The following is a 21381-nucleotide window of genomic DNA, read 5'->3' as shown; positions in this document are numbered from 1 at the left end:
CTCTTGTTTACTCTGGTTTCATGACGGGCTAAGCCTACGGGGTGATGAGTGCTTTTTACTAGTAAATCACACGGTGTGAGCAGAGAAGGCCATGCACCCCAGTCCAGTTCTCTTGCCTGGAGAATCCCAGGGACGGCGGAGCCTGGTGGGCTGCAGCCCACGGGGTCGCTGAGAGTAGGACCCGACTGAGCGCCTTCACTTTCACTTTTCACTTCCATGCGCTGGAGAAGGCAATGGCAACCCACTCCGGTGTTCTTGCCTGGGGAATCCCAGGGACGGGAGCCTGGTGGGCTGCCGTCTATGGGGTCGCACAGGGTCGGACACGAATGAAGCGACTTAGCAGCGGCAGCAGCAGCACGCTGCGTGAGAAGCCTCATGTCCTGAATTTATGCCTGTTACCTGAAGATTTCTCATACCTCAGTGAAAGTGCTAGTCACTCAGTCGTGTCCGACTCTTTGCGACCCCGTGGACTGGAGCCCGCCAGGCTCCTCTGTCCTTGGGATTCTCCAGGCAAGAATACTGGAGTGGGTTGCCATTCCCTTCTCCAGGGGAACGTCCTGACCCCGGGATCAAACCCGTGTCTCCTGAGTTACACACAGATTCTCTACCATCTGAGCCTTCAGGGAAGCCCTTTATTATCTCAAGGTCTTCTCAAATAAAATACTAATCACGAAATAATAACAAGCCTTTGGGTTTACTAGAACTTATGCAATTTATCTCTCCACTTTGGGATGTTGCTATAGACTGAAAGTTTATTTCCCTCTCCAAAATCATAAGTTAAATCCTTTCTAATGTGATGGTATTGGGAGGGGGCCCTTTGGGTAATGAGTAGGTCACAAAAGCTTCACCCTGATGAATGGGATTGATACCCTTATAAAGAAGCATCAGAGAGTTCACTTAACTCTTTGGCATGTGAGGACACAGGAAAAAAAAAAAAAAGGCTGTATGTGACCTAGGGACAGGACCACACCAGATTTGGAATCTGTCAGCACCTTAATCTTGGATTTCCTAGTCACCAAACCACTGAAAAATAAACACATACTGCTTAATCTTCTAGTCTATGATGTTCCATGAAAGCAGGCCATGTATACCAAGACATATGTTTCATCAATTATCAAACTTGTGTATTATTTCAAGTAATAAGATAAAAATATTTGCTAACTCTCTATGTTCCTTAGTTTATAATCTTCCTGAAGTCAGGGACATTGTTCTGTCTTTATATTTTCTATTCTTCCAGCATATGGGGCAAAGAATCCACTCTATAGATTTTGTCAATTATCAGAATTATTGGTCTATTGGAGTGAGAATCTTTACTAAAAGGTTATGATTAACTCTTTTTACATCAAATATACTTACAAATAATACTATTCTTTGAAATCTCTTACAAACATTTATTCTATTGCTTATGTTAAATTTTAAGTGTTTTATATATAGCTCTTGTTTTCATATTTTTCCTTTTTATTTCTTCTACCACATTACTTTTGAAAAGTTTCATTTCCTAGCAATTATTTTTAAGGTTTAACCTCTTTTTTTAAAAGAACAACTGATGGTATAATGCCATTTGAAGAAACATGGGTGGACTGAGAAAGTATCATTCCAAAGTAAGTCAGAGAAAGAAAGACAAATAGCATACAATATCATTCATATGTGGAATCTAAAATATAACACAAATAAATTTTTCCACAGAATAGACACAGACTAAAGACACAGAGAACTGACTTGTGGTCGCCAAGGGGTTATCTGGGGAGAGGGATGGATTGAGTTTAGGATTAGCAGATGGAGATGATTATGTTTGCATTGTATAGGCAACAATGTCCTACCGTATGGCACAGGGAACAATAGTCAATGTTCTGTGATGAAGCGATAAAACACCATATAAAATATATGAAAAAGAATATTGTGTGCATATGTATTGTATAATGGAGTCACTTTGCTATGTAGCAAAAACTAAAGCATTGTAAGTCAATTACCCCTCAATAAAAGAAATGAAAAATTCAATTATTCATTAACAATCTAGAATTTACTTTTATTTGTGATAGGTAAATATTTAAGCCTACTTTTCCCAAACAGGTAAAATAATCTATCAACATAATCATTAATTTCAGTTTATTTGACAATTTTCTTTTTACTATGTGAGGTTATTACACCATTTAGAAGGCTGAATTCTGAGGAACTTGCTCCTCCTCATCACTCTCCTCCTTTGCTACCTTCTCCTCCTGCTCTAAACATCAGGCTCATTTTGAAAAGTTTGCAAACTTCCCATAAAAGTATATATAGCTTGCCGTGACACTATATATTTGCTTTGATGAAAATTACATGTTTTAATAATATATTTTCTCATCCAGAATAAGACACATATCGTAAAGTATTCACTGATGTCTCAATAAAAATTTGTAAGTATCTACATAGAGTGTATACAAATCTTGTCTTTTCATTTTCTTATAGAAAAGGATGACTCTCTTATTTGCATTTGATTTACTGACACGTTTTCAATGAACAGTTCAGAGAAGACTCAGTGTCTTTTTCTGGTGTAAATTATAGCTCATTTCTAAAGGTCACAGGCACATCAGTCGTTCAGGTCAGTCACTCAGTCATGTCCGACTCATTGTAATCCCCATGAATTTCAGCAGGTCAGGCTTTCCTGTCCATCAACAACTCCTGAAGTTTACTCAGACTCATGTCCATTGAGTCAGTGATGCCACCCAACCATCTCATCCTCTGTCATCCCCTTCTCCTCTTGCCTTCAACCTTTCCCAGAATCAGGGTCTTTTCCAATGAGTCAGCTCTTCCCATCAGGTGGTCAAAGTATTGGAGTTTCAGGTTCAACCATCAGTCCTTCCAATGAATATTTAGGTCTGAAGTCCTTGAGGATTGACTGGTTTGATCTCCTTGCATTCAAGGGACTCTCAAGAGTCTTCTCCAACACCACAGTTCAAAAGCATCAATTCTTTGGCACTCAGTTTTCTTTAGAGTCCAACCCTACATCCATACATGACTGCTGGAAAAACTGTAGCTTAGACTAGACGGACCTTTGTTGGCAAAGTAATGTTTCTGCCTTTTAATATGCTGTCTAGGTTGGTCATAGCTTTTCTTCCAAGGGGCTAGCGTCTTTTAATTTCATGGCTGCAGTCACCATCTGCAGTGATTTCAAAGTTCCCCAAAATAAAGTCTGTCACTATTTCCATTGTTTCCCCATTTATTTCCCATGAAGTGATGGGACCAGATGCTATGATCTTAGTTTTCTGAACGTTGAGCTTTAAGCCAACTTTTTCACTCTTCTCTTTTATCAAGAAGCTCTTTAGTTCTTTGCATTCTGCCATAAGGGTGGTGTCATCTGAGTATCTGAGGTTATTGATATTTCTCCCAACAATCTTGATTCCAGCCTGTGCTTCATCCAGCCCGGCATTTCACATGATGTACTCCCAACTAGTTAAATAAGCAGGATGATAATATACAGCCTTGATGTACTCCTTTTCTGATTTGGAACCAGCCTGTTGTTCCATGTCTGGTTCTAACTATTGCTTCTTGACCTGCAAACATATTTCTCAGGAGGCAGATAAGGTGGTATGGTATTCCCATCTCTTGAAGTATTTTCCACAGTTTATTGTGATCCACACAGTCAAATACTTTGGTGTAGTCCATAAAGGAGAAGTAGATGTCTCTCTGGAACTCACTAGCTTTTTCAATAATCCAGTGGATGTTGGCTGTTTGATCTCTGGTTCCTCTCCCTTTTCTAAATCCAGCTTGAATATTGGGAAGTTTGTGGTTCACATACTGTTGAAGCCTGGCTTGGAGAATTTTGAGAATTACTTTGCTAGTGTGTGGGGTGAGTGCAATTGTGTAGTAATTTGAACACTCTGTGGCATTGCCTTTTTTGGGATTATCCAAACATTCCCTGGCCTATGTCCAACAGTACACAAGTATGAATCCCACCACACTCTCAGGTCTGTATCCAATCTCATGTGAATCTCTATGACAACTTGTAACTACATATTCAATGTTATTTAGGTATCTATTCAATTGCTTGCATGTGTCTATATGAGAACACACACAGGTCTATATCTGACAATATATAGTTACTAAGTGAACTAGTGAATATGTTAATAATTGTTATGCATTTTGTCTAGAATAGTGTTGATTTTAATCTGTGCTTTCCAGATATTGGGAGATCCTTCCTCTTTATATTGTTGGTTATTATTTGCAGCAATTTGGTAAAGTATGCCTCTGTGAGTAGACTTGAGATGTTTTCCTTTTCCCTCTGCCTGTTTGCTTCAAAAACTGGAGACTCTGGGCTACTGTTAATAAGCCCTAGTCCAATAGTTCACTGAGTGGGCTGTCAGTGAAATTTTCAGCAGGTCTTTGAATGAACATTTCTAGCACCATGGGTTGAAATAGTCATAAAATATCCCCAATACCATATCTGAATTTAAGATCCTGAAGGAGCCTTGCCAGCTTGGAAATTGGCACTTGCTGTCAGCTTCTGCAAGGATTAAGTCATTGGTCACCACAGCCACTGACCCTCAAAACTCCCTGAAAGGAGTTCAGGGAAGAGATTTGGAATGAGGCACCCTGTGCTCTGAGAAAAGCTGGCAGAATAGGCCTTCAGACAGATATTTTCAGGAGACTTTATGAGCCACAAATCTCACGTCTTCTCATGTCTAGAAAAACACAGAAATCATTAACAGTAACATCTGCTTTGGTCATTTGGAAGAAATAAATTTGAAAGTCAAAATGGGATAACTGTAGTTCAGATATCCAAGGTAAAACTAGATGGCTATTATGGATTTCAGACACATTCCTGTGTTGCTAAGAACTTAAATTTTCTGAGCTGTGTCAGATTAGGGGATGGTACTGGTCACTGGTAGCTACAGCCTTATGATTTCAAGGTATCCTCTTGTAACTATTAAGATCTTCTGCACTAAAATTGTTTTAGATCAGATATTAACAAAAAAGAGGAGACATATGTAGTGGCCAATGACTCCTGTTTTATATATATATAAAAATACACACACTCACACACACACCACATCAGAAGTTAAAACCTACTTAGATAAAGGTAAACAACTGGCTACCTGGCCGCAAGTCTCCCTTGAGTGTCAGGTCCAGATAGACTTATTCTCCTAAATCCCCAAGTGATTGAGTTCTTAATCATACCAAACTCAACTTGGAAGTCAGGAATATTTCAACCTGATATTCATTCCATGGGTTGAGGTAGAACTATGCCCCATTTCAGGGGGAAGTAGCCAGAGCATTTGTCCCCCATTCCCTGAAAGACTCAGGGAAGGTTAGCCTAAGGGGAAATTAAAAGCCATTTCCCATAAAACCGGGTTCCTCTGCTAAGTGTGGCTAATGTCTGCATCCAAAATGATTATTCCATTTTTGTCCAACACTTTTTCTCCTCAAGATTGATGAATATCAGAGAAAAGGGGAAATTGATACTGAGCAAAGCTGCGTGGGGTTCCTGGGCATAAAAATCTTTACATGCTTCTCATTTCTTTGATTACAGAAAATTGATTTCTTTCAACATCCTTGACCTTCCCTGAGTTCCAAATGGAAGGTTCCAGTAGTTGTTAATTAGGTAAGGAAGAGGGTGTGAGACAAGGGAAAAGCAAACATTCAAGGAAGTGATAGTCAGTCTTGGGGAAGATCCTAATTCCCCATCAAGGGACACACACCACATCTTTGAGCTGTTCTGCAGATACTGAAACCCCCCACCAGGTGGGAGAAGTTTACAATAGTATACTGCCCACATGCACCTGACCCTAGACCAGCTGGAACCAGAAAGTTGGTGATGCTGAATCCCACTTACCTCATCACCAACCAATCAGAATGATGTCCACTAGCTGATCACAGTTTTTTGAGCCATTGCTATAAAACTTCTCACTATCCTCTCCAAGTAGACATACACAGTTTTGAGGGCTGCTCTGCCCACCTTTGCCCGGCAAAGCAAATAAAGCTATTTTTTCCTACTTCCCACAAAACTCTCTCCAATAGCTTAATAGTGTTTTCATCAATTGGATAGCCACCTAAGTGAAGTCCAAAGCAGAGTTAAATGTCTATCTCAAGATAAATCCATCTTAAGCAACTAATGATCTTTTGTAATTTACCTACAACCTATGTAGAAATCTTTGGCCTTTAATTAAGTTACTTTGAACTAAGTTATTTTGATTAGGGTCCTACCTAAAATTCTTTAAAAAAATTTTGACAGTATACTCAGTATATATCCCTGGGGGGGGGGGGGAATGATAAAACAATAGTGTAGTCTTTTCTACATAAAAGTAAATGATGGCTGACATTCCTATGTTTCCAAAGTTCGTCTGAAAGCATAACATTATGCAAATAGCAACTAAATTTAAAAAATCTGTATTTCTGACTGCATCTGGTCTTCGTTGTATCACATGGGCTGAGTTGCCCTGTGGCATGTGAGATCTCAGTTCCCCAGTCAGGTATAGAACCTGTGTCTGCTGCTTTGGAAAGCAGAATGTTAACCACTAGGCCACCAAGGAAGTCCTGGCAATTCAATTTTGAAAGAGTAATGAGTCATTCTAGTGACAACACAAATTATAATGTTACAATTAAAATCATGTTGTACTGGGTCAAAGACAGATATAATGTAAATGAGTAATAAGACTTATAAATTCAGCCAGGTTCATAGGATTTTCCTGTAGTATACTTTTGGTTGTAAGTGACAGAAAGGTTAACTGAAATGCTTTTGAAATTTAAGGATATTTGTTGATTGGCTAACATAACTGCAAACTTCAAAAAAACTAAGCTTCACAGTTAGTTGATATATTGGATCAATTATGCCATAAAGGAGTCTTTTTCTTGTTTTCTTGTCTGATTTATCTTACATCTGACTTACCTGGCATTTAGAAGGATTGCTGTGTGTAACAACTCAGAGAAAAGGCTCTTCATATGACTCTGGCAGAAGTAATTGACCTTGATCATCAGATACATACAACAAGGACTAAACCACTGTGGAGACAGGGCAAAATATTTTTGCATTTCAGGTGACCTGTTAACACTTGGCTACCTCTTGCAACTCATATCGTGACAGTAAACAAACGACAGGAGCCTGGCCTGCATTTTGGGTAGATTGAAGATGTGATTAGACATTGAGGGGTAAAATTCTGGGCTACACCTTTAGCTAAGCCTCTAAAATCAGTTGAGGAGTTAGTGGAAGGTGAAGGGAGAACAGAGTCGACAGTGAAGGGAAAAGACAGTAGACAGACGCTGCAGCTCTGTGATCGGCAGCAGTGTCCAGTGGCATAGGTCATTACTCCTGCCGTTCTCCCCTAATCTGTCAGGAAACTATTTTTAGGTAAAGTCCCCACTTCTGAATTCATCATCAGCATTGAAATGAAGGAAGACAGAATGAATGTGACTGAATTCATTCTACTGGGACTTACCCAGGATTCTCAGGTGCTGATAATTCTATTTTTGGTGTTACTTAGCATCTACATGGCAAATAGATGGGGGAAAAAAAATGGAAACTGTGACAGACTTTATTTTCTTGGGTTCCAGATGGTGACCATCACTGCAGATGGTGACCACAGCCATGAAATTAAAAGACACTTGCTCCTTGGAAGAAAACTATGACAAATCTAGATAGCATATTAAAAAGCAGAGACACAAATTTGCCGACAAAGATCTGTAGAGTCAAAGCTATGGTTTGTCCAGTAGTCATGTACAAATGTGAGTTGGACCATAAAGAAAGCTATGCACCAAAGATTAGATATTTTCAATCTATGGTGTTGGAGAAGACTTTTGAGAGTCCCTTGGACAGCGAGGAGATGAAACCAGTCAATCCTAAAGGAAATCAACCCTGAATATTCATTGGAAGGACTGATGTTGAAGCTGAAACTCTAATACTTTAGCCACCTGATGTGAAGAGCCGATTCATTGAAAAGAACCTTGATGCTGGGAAAGATGGAGGGCAGGAGGAGAAGGAAGCAACAGAGGATGAGATGGTTGGATGGCATCACCATCATCGATGGACATGGGTTTCAGCAAGCTCTGGGAGATGGTGAAGGACGAGGAAGCCTGGCTGCTGCGGTCCATGGGGTCACAAACAGTCGGACATGACTGAGACAATGAACAACAGCAACAATGAGAAAAAGCTTCCACGTTGTGGCAGAGAGAGGGATATCTCCAAAGATCCTGACACTGCCTCCGAGTTGAGAATCTGAAATTCACACTCAAGGACACTAACGCAGAAAATACATCTATAGTCCTGGAGAGGATGAGTGTGAGAAAGAGAGAGAGAGAGAAAATTATGCAAAGCTAAGAGGATCCATCTCAAGTATTCATCAAAGAACTGATCTGTGTGTGTATCTGAAGAAAATACATGGGGCTGGGGAAAGATTTACCCAGATGAATTAGAGAGAAAAGTGCTTGGTTCTCAAACCAGGCCAGGAAGAGAACCTACTCTCATTAGCTAGAAAACCTCATATTTACAGGGGTTGGGGGCAGTGCTGTTGGTTGAATACTTAGAAAAATTTTCTTTAGCTGTGGGACATGACTAGTTCTAGACTGAGCATATCCCAGGACCAGATTCAAGACTTGTATCAGCAATATATTTTTTAAAAATCCTCAAAGAAAACACCCAAAGGAATCAAAACAAGCATTTTGTTCAAAATTTTGTGTCTTTGCTAATGTGAGCTATTAATCTAATTATTTCCACTTGATGCCCTTGAGTCATGCTGGTATAAGGGTTATGCTGGGTGCATAAAATGCATTAGGAAGTACATTGTTTCATTACTTCTATGAAAGTGTTGTGTAACAAGTTATTTCTTGATTAGTTTTCATGTAAAATTAATTGATTAAAGCTATAAGGGAATGAACCATCTTGCAGGAGAATGTTAGGACTCTAAACATTCAATTTATTTGCACTTAGATTATCCCAGTTTTAAACTATTTCTCAATGTGTGTTTAGACCATTGTGTTTTTTCATAGCAATGATCTGTTTTCTTTTCTTGGCAAGTTAACTGCCATACATTCTTTTATCATATCATTTTGTTGTCTTTTTAAAATTTGAGGAATCTGCAATGATGGCCCTCTTTTCAATATTATTTCTGATAATTTGGTTTTTCTCTTATTTTTGTTACTCCATTTGGCTAGAAATTATAATTTATTCAATGTTCAAAAGGATCAATTCCTGGTATTTTTTACTTTATGTAAATTACTCTTTTAATGATGTATGTCTTCTCAACACTTCCCACACTACAATGTTCTTTATGTTTATTCTAAATTTTCTTTTTTAACATTTTGAGACAGAAGCTTAGCTCATTCTTTAAAGTATCTATTGTTTTCTAATATTTGTATTTAAATATAGAAAATTCTCTATAACCACACAGTTTGCTGCATCCAGTTAGTTTATATACATTGCAATGTATTATACAGTCTTTTATGTATATTTATATATACATATCTTTCTAATAAATATTTCTCATATAGTTTTTACATACATGTATATTATAATGTTTCTGTTGAAAATATATTTTTGAAAATAGTCATGAGTGATTTTAGGCTAAATAATTGGAAAATATTACATTTTTGTTGTAAATTTCTGTTTAAAGTACTTATGTACTTTATGATTTAAGTTCTTAGAAATATATTGCAAATTGTGTCATGGCCTTAGGTATTTCCTACTTTGTTGGATGCCCCGTGAGCACTTTGAGATGAATGAAACAGTCCCACAAATACTTTTTTCTTTTCCTAGTATGATACTAAAACTGACAAAACAGTTTCTATCAATTGTGTATCTGATATTATGTGACACCTTTTATCTGCATTTGAAATAAGGTTTAAATGACTTGTTCTGAAATTAACATTCATGATTGGAAATTGGTTCAGATATCATCTTCAAAGATAAAGCTTAAACTTAAAAAGATTTGCTTGTTTTGAAGAACATAATTTCACAAGAAAGTTTTCACATATTTTATTTCTGTCCAGATTTAATTTTTTCTTTTGGTGATAAGACCTAAATTTGCTTTTCATGATTTTTTCCCAGAGGGCAGAATTTTACAAGTCTTGTTCCACACAGTGATTGCTCTTGTACCATCTCTGGAGATCTACCCTCAAAATTATGATTAAGGTCCCAGTGAATTTAATTAGACAGAATCATACTTGGAGACGCAGGGATCGAATGACTCAGCTGTATGTGCTGCTCTTAAATGTAGACAAAGTGCTACAGCCCTTTGCCAGGACCTGCGGATCATTTGTCTACAACAGTAATCACAAGCCCGGCTTCTTCTGGAACTGAAATGATGGACTCAGAACATAATGAACTGTGTGTATGAAATTATTCGTCCTTCAGGAACACTAAAGTTCAACAACACTGTGTGAAGACAGGACAGTAAATGATTTAGAATCAAAATGTTGCAACAGCTATTTCACTATTTCACTTTGACTGCTACAAGTGCAAACAGAAAACATTTTATTATAAACAATTTACACACAGTTTGAAGTTTTTTCTCTCTGTCTGATTAACACACTGATTTAATATTCATTTGTTATCAGGACAAATCCAGCCAACAGTGAACATTCTGAGTTTCTGTTCACAATCAAGATTCAGAGTTCCTTAGGAAACAGACATTCATATTCATTTTGAAAATCTCAGTAATTTGAAAAGCAATTTTTAAAAAATAACTAAGATGATTTTGATTTTCTGCAAGCATGTAAAGCATTGGCCACAGGAAGCAGTTCAAGGTGCTGTGAGGCTGCATGAATCTCACTCTGCATTACCAGAGACAGCATCAGTGCATGAAGGACAAGCAAGAAGGAACCAGGGCCCAGAACATGGATTGAACAGCTTTCTTCATAGACAGGTAGCATATTTTAGAAGCACATTTAGAAACAAATATTTTAGAAGCATATTTAGAAACAAAATTCTGAACGAGTCTTTTTCAGTTTTGTAAGAGTATGTTGGTGAGATGAGCTTTCTTTTTTTTTTTCATTTATTTTTATTAGTTGGAGGCTAATAGTTTTCTTACTTGCTCAGTCATGTCCAACTCTTTGGGACCCTTTGGATTGTAGCCCACCAGGCTCCTCTGTCCATGGGATTTTCTAGTCAAGAATACTGGAGTGGGTTGCCATTTCCTCCTCAGACGGATCTTCCTGACCTGGAGACTGAACCCGCATCTCCTGTGTATCCTGCATAGAAGGCTGATTCTTTGCCCACTGAGCCTTCAGGGAAGCCCAGGATGGGGTTAGAATTCAGTCTTTTAGAGTTTTCCTTTGTGATTTTCATAATAAGTCATGTTAGAACGCCTTTATGATTATTAAATATGTTGATTCAACAGATTGATTCTATTCTGTAGTACTTCTTTTGAATAATTTCATTACTAATGAATTGGAGTAAAGTTACCTACTTGAAGATAAAATATCCTTCAAAATTAATTTCAAAGGTAGTGATCTTGGGATAGTTCCATGGGTAGAGATATATAACTCTGATAATAGTTTTAATTTGTATGTTCTCTAACATTGTGTGTTAATTAAAAGATGAGGTAGCATCTATAGACCTTGACTGAGTGACCCTCGAGAATTCGAACAAATACTTAAAGTCCTATTTTTTTGTTCACAGGTGGGTTTAGGCCTCCTATCATGTTTGTTGGCCATTTAGAAGCAGTCTTATGTTAATTATTTTGTTGATATTTTATTCCACATTTCATACTTTATGTTTATCTTTTCTTCATTAGATGATAACTCTCTGTATCATCCAATATGTAAGTCTTTCTTCGAACATTTCATCTATTGCTGTTTTGGTATCATTTCCTAAATCCTTAAAAATCATGAAATTGTCAAAAAACCTATTTGAGATTTCAAGGATTGGTTAAGAATATTCTTTCAACCCTAGAATGAAGAAGTGTACCTCCTTTATGAAATGGATACTAAATATAAAGTAAATCTTGCTTTACATTTTTATTAAACTTTTAATCAATTTTTTAAATTTTTAATAGATAATAGCTATATGTACAATAATTAGCTTCCAGATGGAAAGCTAATAGTGACACCTCATTTATTTAATGATGCATCCTTTTCCCACAAATGTCACTAATTAATTGCCTGTCTATTAGTGTGCAAGATTTTGAGATTAATGATGATGTTTTAATAAGCCTTGATCTTATTAATAATATCTGAAAGTATAAGAACCATACTGCTCATTTGTTGAATGAATGAACAAATTATCATGACACGTCAGGAAGTCAGTCATAAGAATTATATTGATAGGAAATGTCGTCCTGAACTCTGAATAAAAGATGCAGAAAGACCTATGGAACAAATGAACAATGTAACTGAGTTTGTCCTCTTGGGGCTCACTCAGAGCCCCCAGGGTCAGAAGATACTATCTGTCATCTTCTTGCTCATCTACATCGTGACCATGGCGGGCAACCTCCTCATTGTCCTGACCGTGGTGTCCAGCCCAGCGCTTGGCATTCCCACGTACTTCTTTCTTGGCAACTTATCACATATGGATGCTGTTTTTTCTACTACAGTCACCCCAAATATGATTATAGACTTATTCTGTGTGAAGAAAACCATTTCATTCCAAGCATGCATGACCCAACTTTTTACAGAGCACTTATTTGGTGGTGCTGAGATTTTGCTCCTGGCGGTCATGGCCTATGACCGCTACGTGGCCATCTGCAAGCCTCTGCATTATATGACAGTGATGAATCAACAGGTATGTGTTCTGCTCCTGCTGTTAGCCTGGACTGGGGGGTTTGTACATGCTATCGGTCATATTCTCTTTGTTTACAATCTCCCCTTCTGTGGCCCAATTGTCATTGACCACTTCGTCTGTGACATGTACCCCTTGTTAAAACTGGCCTGCACTGACATCCGCATCATTGGCTTCACGGTGCTGGCTAATGATGGGGCCATCTGCGTGGTCCTCTTCACGCTCTTGCTCCTCTCCTACGGGGTCATCCTGCGCTCCCTGAAGGATCTCAGTCGGGAAGGGAGGCGCAGAGCCTGGTCCACCTGTGGCTCCCACGTCACTGTGGTGGTCCTCCTCTTCGTGCCCTGTATTTCTCTGTATGTGAGACCTCCTTCCACTTTACCCATTGATAAATACTTGGCAGTGTTTTACACCATCGTCACCCCAATGTTGAACCCTCTGATCTACACACTGAGAAATGGAGAGATGCAAAATGCCATGAAAAAGCTCTGGAACAGAAGACGAAAATGAGGCCGTAGGGAAATATGTCACCTATTTTCAATGAAAAATTGCTCTTCTCAGGGAAACAACATGTGATTTTTTAACTGTAGTATCTTCTCAGGCTAAATAACTTGGGTATGATGAAAAACATCTCTTATTGAATAATTTGAATGATCAAAATATACTTTAATATTTTCAGAATTTCCTAGTTCAAAATATATATTTGTTTGAAATGCATTTTCATGATTTCCATGATTTCTTGGGGGAAGTACATATAGTTTTGGGGTAAAAAATGTTTCTTTGAGACTATAGATTTATGTTCTATATGATGAGTTAAGCTATATAGTTAACACTTAATTTATTAGATTAGGGGAAGATTTTACCATATTTCTCTCTAAAATAATGCAATATTTTTCAGAATTAATAGGGTTTATTATATTACAGATTTCAGAAAAAATAATTAAAAATATAAATTCCTCCACACACAAACATACTTATTAATATTTGAAGTATAGATACAATTTTTCTACTGCAAGATTATTTATACATCATTTTGTTTCTGTTGCTTACCATCTTAAGATTGAAGAAGAATGTTTCAAAGATTTAAATTTAATAACAAGGCCATGTTTATAAAAATAATCTAAAGGAATGAAATTTTATGTAGAATAAAACTGAATCATAATTTTCCAACTGTTATGAGTGTTTTAAAATAAATGTGTTATTTTAATATTTTTTGCTTTTACATTTCTATTACCATATTACTTTTGAAAAATTCCATTTCCTTCAAGTGATTTCATACACTTTAACCACTTTTTTGAACATTTCCATAAAAACATGTTTAGCATGTCATTGCTGAATATGCTTAGGCTTTCCCTTCTCCAGGGGATCTTCCTGACCCTGGGATTGAACCCAGGTCTCCTGGATTGCAGGTGGATTCTTCACCAGCTGAGTCACAAGGGAAGCCCAAGAATACTGGAGTGAGAAGCCTAACCCTTCTCCAGGGGATCTTCCTGACCCAGAAATCGAACTGGGGTGGGATGTTTCGAGAGAACAGCATCAAAACATGTATATTATCTATAGTGAAACAGATCACCAGCCCAGGTTGGAAGCATGAGACAAGTGCTCGGGGCTGGTGCACTGGGAAGACCCAGAAGGATGGTGTGGGGAGGGAGGTGGGAGGGGGGATTGGGATGGGGAATACATGTAAATCCATGGCTGATTCATGTCAATGTATGGCAAAAACCGTTACAATATTATAAAATAATTAGCCTCCTATGAATAAAAATAAATGGAAAAAATATAATAAGAAAATAAATGGGAAAGGAACTGAATAGATATTTCTCCAATGAAAATATAGGAATGGGCAGAGGAACATGAGAAGGTGCTCAACATCGCTAATCACCAGAGAAATGCAACTCATAACACACAAGGAGATCGCCTTTCATCTGTTAGGATGGTCATATGAGATTTATATGAGACAAAAAAGTTTGGTGAGGATGTAGAGAAAAATGGAACTATACTATTAATGGGAATATAATTTTTTCATTCACTACAGTGACCATTAGGGAGGGTTTTCAGGCAATCAAAAACAAAACCATTGTATTATGCAATCGTGCTTTTGAGGATATATTCAAGAATATGAAATCAGGAATCTGAAAGGTCATCTCTACTCCCATGTTCATTGCAGCATTATTCACAATAGCCAAGATCTGGATACAACTAAGTGAACATTGAAAGGTGAATGGGTAAAAGAAATATGTGATATATATATGTGTGTGTGTGTGTGTGTGTGTGTATAGACTTCCCTGGTGGCTCAGATGGTAAAGTGTCTGCCTACAATGTGGGAGACCCAGGTTCGATCTCTGAGTTGGGAAGCTATTCCTGGAGAAGGGAATGGGAATTCACTCCAGTATTCTTGTCCCCCTTCAAAAAAATAAAAGAATGGATAAAAGAAATATGATATATATATATATATATATATATACATGTATATATATATATACACATGTATATATATAAAAGACTTTCATTTAGCAATGTAAAAGAAGGGAATTCTGAAATTTGTGAAAACATAAAGGAACTTTAATGGCACTATGCCAAGTGAAATAAGCAGAAATAGAAAGACAGATACTCTATGATCTCACTTATATGTGAAACTAAAAAAAGAAAACAAAAGCAAACTCAGATGCAGAGAGAAGAATGTTGAATGCCAAGGGCTGGAGGATGAGAGTTAAAAAATACCATTCAGTTCAGTTCAAATCAGTTCAGTCGCTCAGTCGTGTCCGACTCTTTGTGACCCCGTGAATTGCAGCACGCCAGGCCTCCCTGTCCACCATCAACTCCCGGAGTTTACCCAAACTCATGTCCATTGAGTCGGTGATGCCATCCAACCATCTCATCCACTGTCGTCTCCTTTTCCTCCTGCCCTCAATCTTTCCCAGCATCTGGGTCTTTTCCAATGAGTCAGCACTTCGGATCAGGTGGCCAAAATATTGGAGTTTCAGCTTCAGCATCAGTCCTTCCAATGAACACCCAGGACTGATCTCCTTTAGGATGGACTGGTTGGATCTCCTTGCAGTCCAAGGGACTCTCAAGAGTCTTCTCCAACACCACAGTTCAAAAGCATCAATTCTTCGGTGCTCAGCAAATGTTGTCATATTTGCTTCTACTTCAGTTTGAAGAAACATTGAAAGATTTATGAAGCCACAGCCCAGAACTTTTCAATTTCTGGTAAACAACCTAGATGCCCTTCTGGGATCAAAGGATTTTGGTTTGGGCTAACACCATGGGGTCACAAAGCGTTGGACACGACTTAGTGACTGAACAACAACAATAAAACGTGAGCTCTGTCGTGAGTGCTTTAGCGTTTTGAGAACATGTTTCTCTATCTATTGAAATGCATGAAGTTGCCCATAAGATTATTCTGGCGGGTATTTGGTTTTGTAAAATTAGTTCCTGAAGCTATCAAACATCAAAACATACCTCAACTATCTTCTGATGAACTATGATATGATCCATACATAACATTTTTTGTTTCATTCTAGTTTACCCTTCAAGTTTGAGAATCCGTGTTGCTGTCTCTCCAGGGTTTTAAACCACTGTTTTTGGATCTGTATTCTGGAGACAATCTTTTCTGGTATAGCTCCAAAAACTTTTCTTTTGAAAAATTATTTTCATGGGCAATCTTCACTGATTTAGATGTAATTCCCCGTGACTCAGGTGGTAAAGAATCTGCTTGCAGTGTGGGAGACCTGAGTTTGATCCCTGGGTCAGGAAGATCCCCTGGAAAAGGGAGTGGTAACCCGCTTCAGTATTTTTGCCTGGAGAATTCCATAAACAGAGCAGCCTGGGGACTACAGTTCATGGGGCTGTAAGAATCAGACATGCCTGAGTGCCTAGCACTTTCACTTTCCACCCTCTTTCTCTTTTAGCTTCTCTAGGGCTTTTGGAGCTGGGCTAAACAGACCTAGGGGTTCTAAGGCAATCTCTTTGCCCAGTATGTTAGCTATTTAAGTGGAAACTGGGTGACCCCTTAATGGACCGCAGTGAGTAGATTTCAGTCTATTATGAGGTTCAGAATGATGACTTTTTCAGTGCATGCTAATTCTCTAATCTCAAGCTTTAATTTCAGAGCTGAAAGAAGAGTTCAAGATACTTTCATAATATTTCAGCAAAATCCATATTTATCATAGTTCTTTAGATAGGTTCAAATCCTCATTCAAACTGTTTTTGGCATCCGCCTTCACAAATATTATTGCAGAACCATAATAATAAAATATCCAGCCAACCTACTAATAGGTTTAGTCACATGGTTTCAGTTCTCATAATCACTTTTCCTTCATGATGCATGCTGCTCACAGTGATTATATTCTCCGGAACCCATCGACAGTTATGTCCAATTTATGTTTCTCTCTTTTTTTTTTAAAGAGGCTGCCATGGTCTCTCAGTCACGGTCCTCTTCATCTCCCTGCTATTGAGTCCACAGTGGAGGGTCAGAAGGATCTATTAGAATCGCATCACTGAGCAATTTATGTTTCTCTTTAAAGAAAGCATATTTGAATATTTTGAGTAAGTGTAGCTATATATAGGAATAGCAACACATTGAACTCGGTTGAATTGAATTCAATGTATTTACAGAATAATTTCAAACTTCGGTATTTATTTCTTTTCATAGATAATTGCAAAGAGTCTTAAAGCTGGCGGTAGCATAAACATGTCATGCCTGTTTAGCTGTAAAACATAATTTAAAGCCAAAAGTCCTGACCCAGGATTTAATGATGTGATTCTTCACCTTCCCTTGGTAAATGGTGTCCCTATTCGCTTTTTCATGCTTCCTTGTTATAAACTGTGTATGTCATTGCTCATTTTTAACATTCCATAAAGATATTATAAGACTAAATTTAAATGTAAAATGCATTTTACCATTTTTTAATATAACTGAAGAATGGAATTACTGTCATCATAAACATGTTAATCTAATTACAGAATTGGCACAATAAATAAGCATTTTGAGGAAGTACTATAAACTTTTTCTATTATGGGGTGCTAATGTTACAAAGGGGTTCATAATTATCACTTAACATTCATATGGAAACAATATTTATAAATTGTGATTAACATGACAGTAGATCAATTAAAAATAAAATATCAAAATAAAAATTAAAAATAAAACACACATCTAAGTGTTTAATTTATATGGTATCAAATATTCAGACTCCATACTTAAGCTCATTTATTATCAAATATCCAGTTTATGGCTTCCCAGGTTACCCTGTGGTAAAGAATTTGCCTGACAATGAAGCAGATGCAAGCGATACAGTTTTGGTCCCTGGCAGGCTGTAGTCCATGGGGATCACAAAGAGTCAGACACCACTGTACACACACACACACACACACACACACACACACAATCCAAGTTTATAAGTGACCGACTTTTTCTCTTTTGAGATGGTGTTTTGTTTTCATATAGACTTATGGATGAAGTTTAAAATTAGAGAGGAGCACTGTATAAGTTCCTCTCTGATGTTGTCACCTTATTTGAAATAACTGGTTTTTTGGCAAGACCTGTTAATGATAGGGAAATACCCATGAGTCCCAATTAGTCACAGCAAAGAAATTTCATAGATTTTGCCAACCAATAGGATATATGGTAGTGCTGTTAGGGCTTCTACAAAGTTACGATTTATAAATCAAGAGACACTTACTGCAGCTGAGTTGGTTGACATTTTTATCTTGTGGGTTTTACTTCTTTCCTGAGCAACTAACAGCTGCCTGGGGCCTAGCCGTGGAGGTATGTCAGACACTTTCATAGGTGAGATTATTATTTTAGAAATCATATAATCATACATTCTCAGGTTTAAATACATATTACAAATCACACAATCAACCCTCATCCAAGCTTACCTTAGATTTAAATTCCTTTTCAGCATACAAAATAACAAGAAAGGTAGACTCAGCTATAGTACTACCAATTTAGAACTAAGAAAATTTTGGAGTTGTTTATTTCTTATTGATATATACTTAAATGGACTTCCCTGCTGGATCAGAGGGTAAAGAATCTGCCTGCTAATGGAGGAGATGTGAATGCGATGTCTGAGTAGGGAACATCCCCTGCAGAAGGGAATGGCTACCCATTCCAGTATTCTTGTCTGGAGAATTCCATGGACAGAAGAGCCTGGAAGGCTACAGTCCATGGGGTTGCAAAGAGTTGGACATAATGGAGTGACTAACACTTTCTCCTTTCATATATTTAAATTAATTGAATTAATAATATAATTAGTTGCAATTACATAAGTTAGAATAAATTTGTAAGTCAAATATGCATCCAAAATTTCCCTCACTTAATATTACAACTTTAGAAGTTTTTATGACATTGCACAATTTTTAAAAGCATCACTCTTAAAAAGTATATATTATTCAAAAAGATGTACTATATGTTATTCAAAGAGATGTAGAATTAAAAGGAATTTTAATTATCTTATTCCACAGTGTTGAACATTCCATGCTGTTTCTAAATTTTCCACAGTTCTTATTAATAGTATTGGACAAATTTGTACATAGTGATTTTTCTCTTTTAAAAATATTTTACATTAGGGTCTATTCCTAAAAGAAGTATCACAGAGCCAAAGAAAAAATGGAAAAAAAAGTAATTTATATTTTTTCATAGTTGTTTCTAAAATACTTTCATAAACTGTGTTTAATTTTTACTTTATTTACACTACCCTCTTTATCTGCTGGGGGATCCCGCTAAAGAAGGAGGAAATGCTGTAACAACGGTGCATTTTGTTTCCACATATGCATAAATGTTTCACCTTAGATAATTAAAAATACAGTTTTTTATCCATTTATCTTTGAAAAGATATGCTTTATGAAATATATTTAATTACATCTATTTCTCTTGTCCTTGGCAAATTTAAAACCGCGAATTTCTTGTTGTGTTAGTCATGCACTGTCGTGTAAGCAGGGATGGTGGATGCTGTCGGAAGATGGTAGAAGACGGCGTGGGGATGCACGGAGCAGAGACATAAAGGACCCGGAAGGTCGTTCCTGCTGTGGACGGGCGAGCCGCCGCTCTTTGGTATGGTGGGTCAGGCACTAAGGGCGTTTAATAGCAGCACCATTTATTACTTTGTATGAATAAGCATGCATTAAATACATAGTAAGTGTCCAGTAAATGTTTGTTGACTGAGTGAACTTGTAGGAATAAATAGCAAGTAATGGATTTTATGTGTTTGTGGTAGTTGGTGCATATACACTTATATGTATGGTGCATGACCTGTCTCTAGCAAATTATTCCTGTTCTTCATATTAAATTCTTATTTACTTGAAAGTATTTCCTTTACTTGAAAGATCTTTGTGTGTTGAACACCTGTATGAATTGATTTTTTTTTTTTTTTAACTAAAATTAAGTTATGGGTTTCTCTGGTGGCTCAATTGGTAAAGAAACTGCTTGCAATGCAGGAGACCTGAGTTCAGTCCCTGGTTTGGGAAGATCCCCTGGAGAAGGGGATGGCGACTCACTTTAGTATTCTTGCCTGGAGACTATCATGGTCAGAGGAGCCTGAGGTCTGGCAGGTTACAGTCCGTGGGGTTGCAAAGAGTCGGACACAACTGAGCAACTCTCACACACACACACACACACACACACATACACACTCTGAAGCAATGAATATGCAGAATATGTGTATTAAATTATATGTGGAGCAGAGTTTTGAAAAATAAAATAATCGATTAACATATACACAAACTACCTTTAAAGTAAAATGATCCATAACATGCACTTTTCTAGAGACATTTGAATATTTTCATACTGACTCTGGAGAGTGTTCAGAAACTCTTTTTTGTTATTAATTAGCTTATTCGTTTTAGTCCAGGTTCGATGCATGATACAGAAACTCTAAACTGGAGTGCAGCTTCCCTTCCAGTTTCTCACACAGTAGAGATTGTAGATCGACAGAGCTGGAGGACAAGGGCGTTTGAACTTCTGCTGAGTTTATGCTTCGGTGAAGCAAGCATATCTTTACTTTTGGAGAATGACAATTTAATACCAAACGTTTACTCATCATCTGATCGGTTTCAGGCACTGCGGACATTATTCCAGGCATTCTAGTGGGACAGTGAGGAAACACAGCTGAGCAGTTTATGTGTTCTGATAGGTACCAGAGAGGATGTTTCACTAAGGACTTATATCTATTTCCCTAAACTCCCTGATTTCTTGATCATGTTTTTTCTTTCCAAAGTTAGGAGTCGAGATGTCAAACTGAAATTCCATCACGGAAAAAGGAATAACTCTTATGTGTGTACAGCAGTTCTCAGCCTGTAAAATGCATCTGAGAATTACGATTTGTAATCTCACGGACACAGTGAGGGGCCTGAATAACTGAGATGATGCAGCAAAGTCCATTGGGGTCAGAACAAGAAGGAGAATTCAGATCTCAAGTAGACAGTCCAGTGTTTTTTCAGTAAATTGCACATCAAATTTGCCATACAGGTGATTTACAGGTGACTGGTGCTAGGTATCTGAAGAGATGGAAAGCTTTATGGAGGAAATAAGGAAAAATTGAAACAAGTACTGTGACAAAGTGTCAAGGGCATACTCCACAGTTAGTGATTGCACTATTTTGTTGTAAAAGTCAGAACACAATTCTTTGGTGATTAACGAGTGTGATTCTTTGTTCCTTTGTAGGTGAGTCAGGCCCCAGGAAGCTGTTCCTTGCTGA

General features: G+C 37.5%; 1 protein-coding gene and 1 non-coding gene across 2 annotated transcripts; one reads left to right on the top strand and one right to left on the bottom strand.

Moving 5' to 3' along the window:
* The first annotated feature begins 12274 nt into the window (after positions 1–12274).
* On the top strand, positions 12275–20771 carry LOC136175623 (putative olfactory receptor 4A4). The gene is made up of 4 exons (XM_065945875.1): positions 12275–13170; positions 13528–13590; positions 19604–19739; positions 20517–20771. Exons 1-4 carry the CDS (start codon positions 12275–12277, stop codon positions 20769–20771), a joined length of 1350 nt encoding a protein of 449 aa, XP_065801947.1.
* On the bottom strand, positions 17102–17187 carry LOC136176127 (small nucleolar RNA SNORD62). Its single transcript, XR_010664503.1, has one exon. It is a non-coding gene; the product is annotated as a small nucleolar RNA SNORD62 (small nucleolar RNA).
* Positions 20772–21381: the final 610 nt, after the last annotated feature.

This window comes from Muntiacus reevesi, chromosome 9, assembly GCF_963930625.1.
Source record: "Muntiacus reevesi chromosome 9, mMunRee1.1, whole genome shotgun sequence".
NCBI lineage: Eukaryota > Metazoa > Chordata > Mammalia > Artiodactyla > Cervidae > Muntiacus > Muntiacus reevesi.
The sequence above is the reverse complement of the archived record's forward strand: the minus strand, read 5'-3'. Positions and strand labels throughout refer to the sequence as shown.

What these genes read in the sequence shown, in the direction of transcription:
- LOC136175623 (XM_065945875.1), top strand. Translation starts at nt 12,275, where the DNA reads ATGGAACAAATGAACAATGTAACTGAGTTTGTCCTCTTGGGGCTCACT. An exon ending in TATTTTTCAGAATTAATAGG is followed by an intron (nt 13,591 to 19,603) that starts GTTTATTATATT and finishes TTGTTGTGTTAG; the next exon opens with TCATGCACTGTCGTGTAAGC. An exon ending in GGGCGAGCCGCCGCTCTTTG is followed by an intron (nt 19,740 to 20,516) that starts GTATGGTGGGTC and finishes GTTATTAATTAG; the next exon opens with CTTATTCGTTTTAGTCCAGG.